The following is a 12,354-nucleotide window of genomic DNA, read 5'->3' on the forward strand; positions in this document are numbered from 1 at the left end:
CTTTTCTGGCTCCCACGTTAGCCAGCGTTAACGGTTCTCTCTCCTCAGGTACTGTCCCCCTCGCCCTCAAATCTGCCGTCATCATCCCTCCCTTCAAAAAAACCCTTGACCCCGCCGTCCTTGCAAGCTACCACCCCATCTCCAACCTCCCTTTCCTCTCCAAAGTCCTTCAACATGTTGTCGCCTCCTAAATGCCCATCTTTCCCGCAATTCCATGTTTGAATCCCTCCAATCAGGTTTCCGCCCTTGCCACAGTACCAAAACAGCACTCAAAGTCACAAGTGACATCCTTCGTGACTGTGACAAAGGCAAACTATCCCTCCTTGTCCTTCGTGACTTGACTGCAGCCTTTGACATGATTGACTATCTTTGCAATCTCCTCCAGCCGCATCCCCTGGAGATATCTGCGCTTCTCTAATTCTGCCCTCTTGAGCATCCCTGATTATAAATCACTCAATTATTGGTGGCTGTGCCTTCTGATGCCTGAGCACTTAGCTCTCGAATTCCCTGCCTAAACCTCTCCGCCTCGCAACCTCTCTTTCTTCCTTTATGACGCTCCTTAAAACCTACCTCTTTGACCAAGCCTGCCCTAATTTATCCTTGTGGCTCGGTGTCAAATTTTTTGTCTTTTAATACTCCTGTGAAACGGCTTGGAACGTTTTACTATGTTAAAGGCGCTATATAAATACAAGTTGTTTAATGAAGTGTCCTTGTTTCTCTACTCTTGCTCACTAGAATTTTAAAACTGGATGTGATATATACTGGATTTATTTATAATAGAAACAGTTCAATGGAATTGACAGTTTTGGTTGTGGATAAACTACTGAAACTAAAAAATTCTTTTAAAAGCACAATCATGCTAAGAAACCTGGACGTATCAAACTCCATCCCCCACCCCACAAACACAAGTCAAAATGTACAACGGCTTCCTAAAATATATATGTGAACATACACGCAAGAGAGAGTGGAATGTACATTTTGATTAAAATTCAACTTGAAGCCTTTATCATGCCATGTCTCAACCCGCTCATTACTTCTGTGCTAAATAATGAGCCTCAAAAGCATGAATAATTTAGTTTCTCCCCACATTTTAACAGCTATTCAAAGGATTATCGAAGTGTGTGAATATTTCAAATATTTTGGACTTATATTTATCCACAGATGCAATGCAACAGAGACTACAGATGTAGGCCGGGATATTCAATTTCTGCACTAGCCAGCCTGCCACTTTCCAACCATTCATTCTAATGGACAGGAAATGGTGGGTTGGCAAGCACAGAAACAGAAGATCCCAGTAGAGCTTCTGCAGTAGGTTAAAACTCTGAACAAGATATCAGAAATTACCACAATTGTTTTTCATAGTATTGTAAATAGTGCAAAAGTGCATATATGCTAATAAAGAGCACAATTCTCTTGGGAAAAATAGGGTGTTTTGTTTTAAGTTAACTGATCACTAAATCATACCTTGGTCTCTTTCTCTTCCCCTCCCCCGCCACTCCCTATTCCTCTGGCATCTTCTTTTCTTTCAAGCTTTTCACCACTCCTTTAAAGTACTCATTCTCTACCATCTCCACAAATCCCATTCTGAGTTTCTCTCCGAGATATTCTCCTGCAACCTCTGCACTGAGCAACTCTTCATTCTTGATTTATATCTCCATCTCAACTCACCTTGCCCTCTCTGATTTCACCACCCTCCTGCTTTACCTAAACATTTCAAATATAGTACCAAGAGAGCAATATGTTACACATGAGAACATTAGAACAATTCACAGGGAACACTTCCTCAAAACATTGAGCATAGCAGGTAAAGAGCAAATAGGAAACATCTGCAGAACCCATGGGGGTCTTGCCCCTACTTGTGGAATACCAACAAGGCAAATCTGTGTTAGACACACAACTATGCTGTAGAGTGTCTGACATCATGTATAATTCGTGGACAGTTTCCAGAGAAAACTACATTCATGGCAACATGCTTTAATGTGCAATATGTTTGAGATATTCTTAATTCGTCATTTCACATTTCTAACAGTACAATATAGCTGTGTCATTCACTTAAACAAAATCCCATTATTTGTCCACTTGAAGTGGGAGAAACATTGTATGAGAAAATCAAAGACCTATCATTACACTTCATTGAAATCTAGATTTAAAATATTAGTGTAATTGTACAAATGCATGTCATACACCTACCAATATACCAGGAAGAGAGTAGCTAAGGTAAACATTGGTCCCTTAGAGGATGAGACTGGGGAATTAATAATGGGAAACAAGGAAATGGCAGAGACTTTGAACAAATATTTTGTATCTGTCTTCATGGTAGAAGACACTAAAAGCATCCCAATAATAGTGGAAAATCAAGGAGCAAAAGGGAGGGAGGAACTTAAAACAACCATGATCACTAGAGAAAAAGTACTAGGCAAACTAATGAGTAATGGCTGACCAGTCCCCTGGACCTGATGGCCTGCATCCTAGGATCTTAAAAGAAGTGGCTGCAGAGATAGTGGATGCATTGGTTGTAATCTTCCAAAATTCCCTATATTCTGGAAAGGTCCCAACGGATTGGAAAACCGCAAATGTAACACCCATATTCAAGAAAGGAGGGAGACAGAAAGCAGGAAACTATAGGCCAGTTAGCCTAACATCCATCACTAGAAAAATGCTAGAATCCATTATTAAGGAAGTAATAGCAGGACATTTAGAAAATCATAATAAAATCAAGTAGAATCAACATGATTTTATGAAAGGGAAATAGTGTTTGACAAATTTACTAGAGTTCTTTGAGGATGCAACAAGCAGGTTGGATAAAGGGGAACCAGTAGATGTAGTGTATTTGGATTTCCAAAAGGCATTCGATAAGGTGCCACATAAAAGGTTACTGCACAAGTTAAGAGCTCACGGGGTTGGGGGTAATATATTAGCATGGATCGAGGATTGGCTAACTACAGAAAACAGAGTCAGGATAAATGGGTCATTTTCAGATTGGCAAACTATAACTAGTGGGATGCCACAGGGATCAGTGCTAGGGCCTCAACTATTTACAATCTATATTAATGACTTGGATAATAGGGACCAAGTGTACTGTAGCCAAATTTGCTGACGATACAAAGATAGGTGGGAAAGCAAGTTGTGAGGAGGACACAATGAGACTGCAAAGGGATATAGATAGGTTAAGTGAGTGGGCAAAAATGTGGCAGATGGAGTATAATGTGGGAAAATGTGAGGCTATCCACTTTGGTAGGAAAAATAGAAAAGCAAAATATTATTTAAATAGAGAGAGACTACAGAATACTGCGGTACAGAGGAATCTGGGTGTCCTCGTACATGAAACACAAAGTTAGCATGCAGGTACAGCAAGTAATTAGGAAGGCAAATGGAATGTTGGCCTTTATTGCAAAGGTGATGAAATATAAAAGTAGGGAAGTCTTGCTACAACTGTACCTGGAGTACTGTGTACAGTTTTGGTCTCATTTAAGGAGTCAGTTGGAGGCAGTTCAGAGAAGGTTCACGAGGTTGATTCCTGGGATGAAGGGGTTGTCTTATGAAGAAAGTTGTGCCTATTCTATTGGAGTTTAGAAGAATGAGGTGTGATCTTATTGAAACATAAGATTCTGAAGGGGCTTGACAGGGTAGATGCCGAGAGGATGTTTCCCCTCATGGGGGAATCTAGAACTAGGGGGCATAGTTCAAGAATAAGGGGGTCTCCCATTTAAGATGGAGATGAGGAGGAATTTCTTCTGAGTTTGGTGAATCTTTGGAATTCTCTACCCCAGACAGCTGTGGAGGCTGAGTCATTGAATATATTCAAGGCTGAGGTAGACAGATTTTTGAATTACAGAGGAGTCAAAGGTTATGGGGAACAGGCGGAAAAGTGGAGTTGAGGCCAAGATTGGATCGGCCATGATCTTATTGAGTGGCAGGGCAGGCTCGAGGGGCTGAGTGGCCTACTCCTGCTTATATTTCTTATGTCCTTATGTTACTGAAATCAAAGGCAAAATTAATTATACATTGATCAATGTCATTAAAAAAACTAATCTGTGGGACTAAGCCAACCAGTACTCTTTGTATACTTGTTAAATAAAGATAATAAAGGATAATATTATACAACTTTAACATTTTTAGAAGATTTGCTTGTAAAAGTTGCAAACCAGTGATAATTCTCTTCACAATTGTTATATTAAGACTCTTATTATATGAACCCCAAATATCTTCCAAGCACTCACCATTGCTAACTGTCCTCCTTGCTACTTCCCACAGAACTAGACCAAAGGCCCAGATGTCAACTCTTCTATAGGAGTCAAACAGGTTCACCTGGATTGTTTCATCCAATACTTCAGGTGCCATATATCGCTTGGTCCCTACCCTGGGATTATTACCCACATCCAAGTGATTAGTGCACTGGGAGTGCATCACAGCAAGACCTAAAAACAAATGCAAAAGACAGCAAGTTACAACAAAACTGCACAGCATTCCACTGGGGATCAAAACAATGGGTCAATTAACTTCAAGTTTCATTTAATACTTAAGCATCCTTCATTTTTCCTCATTATCCAGGGAGGCCAACTGAGCATTTGAACAACACTATAATAACAACAGTTTCAGATATAGATATATCTCCATGGTATTCCTCATGTGTAGTCCCTAGAATTTAGAAGAATGAGAGGTGATCACATTGAAACATACAGAGTACCAGAAATTCCAAGGAAACGAATATTAAATCAGGGACAGGGATTCAATAAAATTAACGAGTAAAATAACAGTAAAGAAGAAAATAATGGCACTAAAGAGTGACAAATCCCCAGGATCAGATGTTTTCCATCCCAGGGCTTTAAAGGAAGCAGGTAAGCACGTTGCAGATGCCCCAACTATAATCTTCCAAAGTTCTCTTGATTCGGGAACCGTTCCTTTAGATTGAAAAATTGCACGTCATTCCACTATTCAAGAATGGTGAGAGGGGCAAACCAGGGAATTATACACCAGTAAGCCTAACATCTGTTGTCAGGAAATTGCTAGAGTCTATAATTTAGGATAGGGTGACTGAACACTTCAAATTTTCAGTTGATCAGAAAGAGGCAGCATGGATTTGTGAAAGGTAGGTCATGCCTGACAAACCTGATTGAATTTTTTGAGGTGACAGGGGAATGTCTATGATGTTATTTATATGGACTGCCAGAAGGCATTTGATAAAGTCCCACATAAGAGGCTGTTAACCAAGGTAGAAGCCCACGGAATTGAGGGAAAATTATTGACCTGGTTAGGAAATTGGCTGAGCGGCAGGAGACAGGCAGTAGGGATAGTGGGTAGGTACTCAAATTGGCAGGCTGTGACTAGTAGTGTCCCACAGGGATCCGTGTTGGGGCCTCAATTATTCACAATATTTATTAACGACTTAGATGATGGCATAGAAAGTCATATATCCAAATTTGCCTATGACAAAGATAGGGGCATTGTAGGCAATGTAGATGAAAGCATAAAAATTACAAAGGGATAGCGACAGATTAGGTGAATTAAATCTATTTGCCACAGTTTTGCACAATGTAGGCAAATGCGAGGTCATCCATTTTGGACCTAAAAGGGATAGAACTGGGTACTTTCTAAATGGTGAAGCACTAAAAACAGTGGAGGTCCAAAGAGACTTGGGGGTTCAGGTGCATAGATCATTAAAATGTCATGAACAGTTACAGAAAATAATTTAAAAGGCTAATGGAATGCTGGCCTTTATATCTAGAGGACTAGAATTCAAGGGGGTAGAAGTTATGCTGCAGTCATATAAAGCCCTGGTTAGACCACACCTGGAGTACTGTGGGCATTTCTGGGCACCACACCTTAGGAAGGATATATTGGCCTATATTGGAGGGAGTGCAGCGTAGGTTTGCCAGAATGATACCTGGACTACAAAGAGAGATGACACAAATTAGGGTTGTATTCCCTAGAATTTAGAATGTTAACAGGGGTGATCTGATCAAAGTTTTCAAGATATTAAGGGAAACAGATAGGGGAGATAGAGAAACACTATTTCCACTGGTTGGAGATTCTAGGACTAGGGGGCATAGTCTAAAAATTAGAGCCAGACCTTTCAGGAGTGAAATTAGGAAACGCTTCTACACACAAAAGGTGGTAGGAGTTTGGAACGCTCTTCCGCAAATGGAAATTGATGCTGGATCAACTGTTGATTTTAAATCGGAGATTGATAGCTTTTTGTTAACTAAAGGTATTAAGGGATATGAGCCAAAGGCGGGTATATGGAGTTAGGTCGCAGATCAGCCATGATTTCATTGAATGGCCTACTCCTGTTCTTATGTTCCTTTAGTGGTTAAGGCAGAAATTAATCAACATTCCAAATTAGATTGGATTGGTGTTGGTGGGGGGGGGGGGGGGGGGGGAGAAAGAGGGAAAGAGAGAGAGTTGAAGGCAACACAGTGGATAAATGTGATTAGAACCATTTCCTCACATGGAGGGTAAACACCAATATGGACTGATTGCGCCAAACAGCCTGTTTGTGTTTAACTTCTATGTATTTCATGGATAACTGGATGTGGAGCCTAGTCTTAGAATCCCCAACCAGCAGAAATAGTTTCTCCCTAGACAATGGCACACATAAGTGGGGCAGTCAAGCACAGCAGAAACACAGCCAGGGAACACACTGTGTGGAGGGGACCAGTGAGCCCCAGAGGATCGGGTGCCAAGGAGCAGAAATAGGACAGATCGAGTACAGCACTGTAGGTGGGGCGTGCTCAGGGTATCGGGGCACAGAATTTTGAAACCACGGGACCTGAAGAGAATTAGGGGTTAGCCTTGGCTCAGTGACAGCATGCTCATCTCAGTCAGAAAGTCATAGGTTCAAGTCTCACTGCAGAGACGTGAGCACGTCATCCAGGTTGGCACTTCAATGCAACACTGCGGGACTGCTGCTCTGTTGGGTGCAGTTATTCGGAGGAGATGTTAAAGAGTCCCCATCTGCCACCTCAAGTGGATGCAAGAGATTCCATGGCACTACTCAAAGAAGAGCAGGGAAGTTTCCTGGTATCCTGGTCAACATTTATCCCTTAACCAACACCCAAAACAGATAATCTGGTAATTTATTTCATTGCTATTTGTGGAACCATGCCGTGTGCAAATTGGCTGCTGCATTCCCTACATTACAACAGTGACTACACGTCAGAAGTACTTAAGTGGCTGTAAAGCACTTTGAAATCGCCTGTGCAGGGTGCAATATAAATGCAATTATTTCTTTCCTTCTTTAGGGGCTTACCTGTTAGTGCCAGGAATGCAATGAAAAATAATGGTAAATGGTCTGACCATTAATGCGACAAAAAAGGTGTAAAAAAAAAATCAGGATTTCCATTTAACAATTTTAAACTTTAAACAATCCTGTTTGCGTCACTGGCAGCACAAAAGCAAGATAAATATTTCAAGTAATTACTCATGCTGTAGGACACACAAATGACTTGCTCGCCAAATGACAGTGTGGACGCCACTCAATAAGGATCTGTTCGGAGGTTAAAATACATCCTCGGGATAATACACACTCAATGTTTCTCCAAATGGGGAACTATCTACCCTCTACCCAACGCTTTCCATCTCCACAAGGGAATATCAGTAACCAGAGTTTTGTATCATGAGTGGAATATCCCACCACTCTCTAAAGCAATGCAGCCTTGCCCCCTCCATGATTATATATTTTTAATGAACTGCAATAGTAAAAACTTGTGTTTGATTTTCTGGTACAGAAAAAAAATCAGAACATATAATGTTGCCAATTTATTGGATGCAGAACAAATCTAAAATTAGCTGCAACACATGAAAGAATATTTCTTACACTTCAAAAGTACTTCATTGGCTGGAAAGTGCTTTCTGATGTCCTGAAGTGGAGAAAGACACTATATAAAAGCATGTTCTTTCATTAGTGAAGATTTAGACCGGTCGATACTCATTCCAAACTGACACACATTTTGTTTTAAAAACAAACTTTCCAAGCATGTTAATCATAAAAATATATACAGCACATTTATCTAAGCCTGGTTTGCAATATGTGTCAGTGTTCATAAATCTCACTGCTAACATATCTTTGATGTCAACAGCATTGATGGTGTACGATCGATAGACATGCTTACCCAAGTCTGCTATGCAGCACTGCCCATTCTCCTTAACGAGGATGTTTTTGCTTTTAAGGTCTCGATGTGCAATTGCAACTTTCCCCTGTGTCCCAATGATTTCTGTGTGCAAGTGTGTTAGACCACTGGCAATGGACAAAGATATTCGTAAGCAACCAACAGTGTCCAGGGTAGTGTGCTGCAGGTAGTCATAGAGAGATCCTGCCCCGTGGTAATGTGTAATTAGCCACAGCTGTGTGCTAGAATTTCTGGACGTCATGTCAGAGGCAATGAAACCTATGGGGGGAAAAAAATACAATTTTTGATATTCACAAGTACTAAGTGCTATTCCACAATAAGTTTGAGTGGTATCTTAGGTATGTTTCACATGTCAAACATATGCCAATCGTGCAAATATTTACTTTTGGCAAGAATATTCTTTCATCTTCATATCATTTTTTAAGAGTTTATAAATAACCCAACAGGTATTTATCTGCACCACTCGAGCAGAATTTAGATCACAGATTTTTTTTTTTTTTTTTTTTTTTAAATATACAACCGCTTCCACTTCCCCCACTCCTTTCCATTCTACCCAAGTCAACTATCTTTTGCATCTGAGAGTGGTAAGGTGCCCTTGTATCAATGCCCCTTTGACCTAGTAGTTATGGTATGAAAACACAGAAAAAGGATGAATCTTTCTCCAGCTTCTTTCCCTTACCACCCCCTCCCCCATCCCCCACCCTCCCTCCAACATAAAAGTCACCTGGCATCTGCACTCCACTGATTTATGGCACTATATAGGTCCGCAACAGTTGGGTGAGTAGGACTTGGTCAAGAATAGGATACAGGCAGCAGAGTTTTGGAGGAGCTGAAGTTTACAGAGCATGAAGGATGAGAGGCTAGCCAGGAGAGAGCTTGAATAGCGGAGTCTGGAGGTAACAAAAGCAAGGATGAGGGTTGCAGTGGTAGATGGACTCCAACAGAGGCAGTCTTTGTGATGTAGAGGATATGGGGTTGCAAGCTCAGCTTCGGGTCAAATAGGATGCTGTAGAGCCAAGAGTCATCAGCCTACATGTGCAAGCTGACCCCGTATATTCAGAGGATGTCGCCAAGGGGAAGCATGTAGATGAGGAAGAGGGGTAAAGGATTCATCCTTGGGGGACTCCAGAGGTAATGGCGCGAGGGTGGGAAGATGTTCTGGCTACAATTGGATAAGCAAGAGTGGAACCAAGCAGGACCCACTGAGCTGGACTTAGAGGGGAGGCATTAGAGGAGGATGGTGTGGTCAACTGTGTCAGGCTGCAGACAGGTCATGAAGGATAAGGAGGGATAGTGCACCATGTTCACAATCGCAGAGAACATCATTTGTGACTTCAATTAGGGCTGTTTCAGTGCTGTGAAGAGGGCGAAAACCTGATTGGAGAGTTTTAAACATGGGAGTTGCGAGAACGATGGGCACAGATTTGGGAGGTGACAACACATTTAAGAACTTTGTGGGGGAATGGGAGGTTGAAGATTGAGCAGTAGTTTGAAAGGACTGAAGGGGTAAAGGGTAGGTTTTTTTTTTTTTTTTTTTTTGAGTCAAGTGAGAGGGGGTGGGGGGGGGGGTGATACTTTGAAAGGAAGGTGGACAGTACCCAAGGGGAGGGAACCATTTACAATAGCAAAATACTGCAGATGCTGGAAATCCAAAACAGAAAACCATGGAAAAACTCAGCAGGCCAGGCAGCATCCGTGGAGAGAGGAACAGATTGAACGTTTCAGGTTGAAGACGAAAAGGTCTTCGACCTGAAACGTTAACTCGGTTTCTCTCTCCACGGATGCTGCCTGGCCTGCTGAGTTTTTCCAGCATTTTCCGTTGTTATAACCATTTACAATGTCAGCTAGCATGGGGGCCAGGAATGGAAGTTGGGTAATCAGTTTTGTGGGAATGGAATTAAGTGAGCAGATGGGTCTCATGCACACGATGAGCTTGGAGAGGGCATAAGGGGAGATAGGAGAAAAACTAAAGACAAGTTCAGGACTAGGTAAGGGGGAAGCACCAGAGGCAGCTGAATGGATGGTGGACATTTTTTATCACTAAAATTGACATGAGTTCCTCATACTTGTTGGAGGGGAGAGCAGGAGAGAAAGGAGTTTAAAGGAGATGGTTGGTAGAAGTCTAAAAGCAAAAATCAGGCACAGTTCATTTAACCACTTAAGATTTAGATTGTTGACATAGCAATTATAAAATAACCTCAGTGCTTATAGATGAGCCAAACTGTTTTCCAGAACTTTACTGGTTTGGTAGCTTTAGAGGCAGATGTGCTGAAGCTCAACTAATTTAAAGACTTCAATCACATGAACCTCATTTACATACACCATCAATGGATTCTATACCAAACTGAGTAAAGCACCCAGATCTTCCCCCCCCCCCCCCCCCTTCTCTCCTAAATGTACCAATTCTTACTAGAATATGGCATTATGGGCAGAAGCAGCCCTCTGGTACCATGTTCAAGTAGCCATTCTTCATGCATCAGCCTAGACAATGAGTGTCCATAGACTATTCGACAATAGGAAAGTGGGGGAGAGGTTTCACAACCGAGGTAGGTCCTAATCTCAGCATGTGTTAGCGAATATGCACTTACTAGCTGGGGTCACTGGATAGCCAACAGGAACAAGAACACAAGCTGACTTTATCACCCCCCCCTCATTGAGGCCAACGTTGTGTCCCAAATATTGACCCAGCGAAGATCACACAAGTATCAAAATCAGAAAGAATCAAACCAAGCGTGCATAACTTTCAACCAAAATTTACAACTTATTAAAGCAGCTTTTTAATTTTAGACATGCAAAATATAATAACTCACTCACCTAAAATATTCTCATTTCTCAACAGGACACTGTTGTAGATCTCAGTCTCTCTGAACCAGGATTTTTCATCTCTAGAAGAAAATATCTTTACTGCAACATTTTCTCCTTGCCACTGACCCCGCCAAACTTCTCCAAAACGTCCTTTGCCTGTGAACAAGACCACAGGAGAAATACTACATTACTTGACCTGTCCAGTGGAACATACGCTTCATGCATGTCTATACACTCCAACAGCACAACCTGACTACCATACCAAGACAATCAGCTGCTTCAACAAACGCCCAAAGATATAAAATGAGAAACAATAGGTGCAGAGATGCAAGTTATTCTACAGACTGTACTATCCATTATACACCCAGTTCCAAGATTCAGTAATTGATAGTGACATTAAACAAGCAGCTGCATGAGAATTTGGAACTATATTCTCAGCAGTAATATAGATAATAATTTGTTACTTGATTGGATACAAGCAACATAAAAACTAGAAGCTATGAAAAAAACTTTCAATTTTAAACTTCAAAAATGCAGAAAAATGTTTCTTATACACAATACCAATTTTAAATAAATGGGCAAACCTGATGCAAAGCAACAATTTTCCAAAATATCGGCTAATATATGATTTGCTTCAGTTGCACCTCATGTACCAAACTCAGGGCCCAATGATATCAAAGTTCACTCTCATGGCTCCACTTCCACCTTGCTCTAAAGTCTTGATCCCTCCCCCAATGAGAGCCAACTACCACTGTGTTCTCTCCCCCAAAACATCAGCTACAGGAAGTTGAGGATTTAAAGCAGTTCTTAGTGTAGCCCTGATCACAAAGCATAAACAGGTTGAAGAGGAAAAGGAACAAAACAAACTGAAGTACTAAAGCAAAACTCTCAAAAACAGTTCAGCGAAGCCAATGAAGAATAAAGTAGAAGCCATAATAGAGTGGTGAGGGACAGAAAAGGAAAGGCAGAATAAGGAAAAATGATTTGAAGAGACAAAAAGGTAAATTGTACAACAAAGTTAATTTTCAGAGATATTCCTTTTTTTTCCAGAAAAAAGTGACACCATGAAAGACCCACTCGTACTCTCGGATTTCACACGCTTATCCATTGCTTTTCTGAAGCAGTTGCTCCAGTAAACGTGCTTTTAAAACTCGCTTTGCTGCCAGCTCCAACATTTACCCACGCTTGCGATCCGCCTGCATCCCTGGGATCAGTGGGCCTTTACGCAGGCGTACGCCTGCAGGACCAGGACCCAAAGTCTCCAAAGCCTGGGAGCCTGAAGGTAAGTGCAGATTTTATTTTTAAAATCGGGTCGGAGGTGTAACGCCGGAGGGACACCTCCGACCGCAAATTCCAGCCCTGTTTCCTCATGTCGCCTCTGGTTCTTTTGTCAATCACCTTAAATCTGTGTCCTCTGGTT

At 41.5% G+C, this 12,354-nt stretch overlaps 1 protein-coding gene across 3 annotated transcripts in view; it reads right to left on the reverse strand.

The window, feature by feature from the left end:
* Positions 1-12,354, reverse strand: part of LOC147120429 (activin receptor type-1-like) — a 132,900-nt gene that overhangs the window by 11,884 nt on the left and 108,662 nt on the right. For all 3 annotated transcript variants that reach the window (XM_085986327.1, XM_085986330.1, XM_085986328.1), the window contains 3 exons: positions 10,944-11,090; positions 8,112-8,387; positions 4,221-4,418 (listed from right to left, as the gene is read on the reverse strand). In XM_085986327.1, coding sequence (XP_085842453.1) covers positions 4,221-4,418; positions 8,112-8,387; positions 10,944-11,090 — 621 coding nt within the window. The remainder of the gene's footprint in view (positions 1-4,220; positions 4,419-8,111; positions 8,388-10,943; positions 11,091-12,354) is intronic.

This window comes from Somniosus microcephalus, chromosome 4 (assembly GCF_052327205.1).
Source record: "Somniosus microcephalus isolate GS21.2 chromosome 4, FLI_Smic_1.0, whole genome shotgun sequence".
Taxonomy (NCBI): domain Eukaryota; kingdom Metazoa; phylum Chordata; class Chondrichthyes; order Squaliformes; family Somniosidae; genus Somniosus; species Somniosus microcephalus.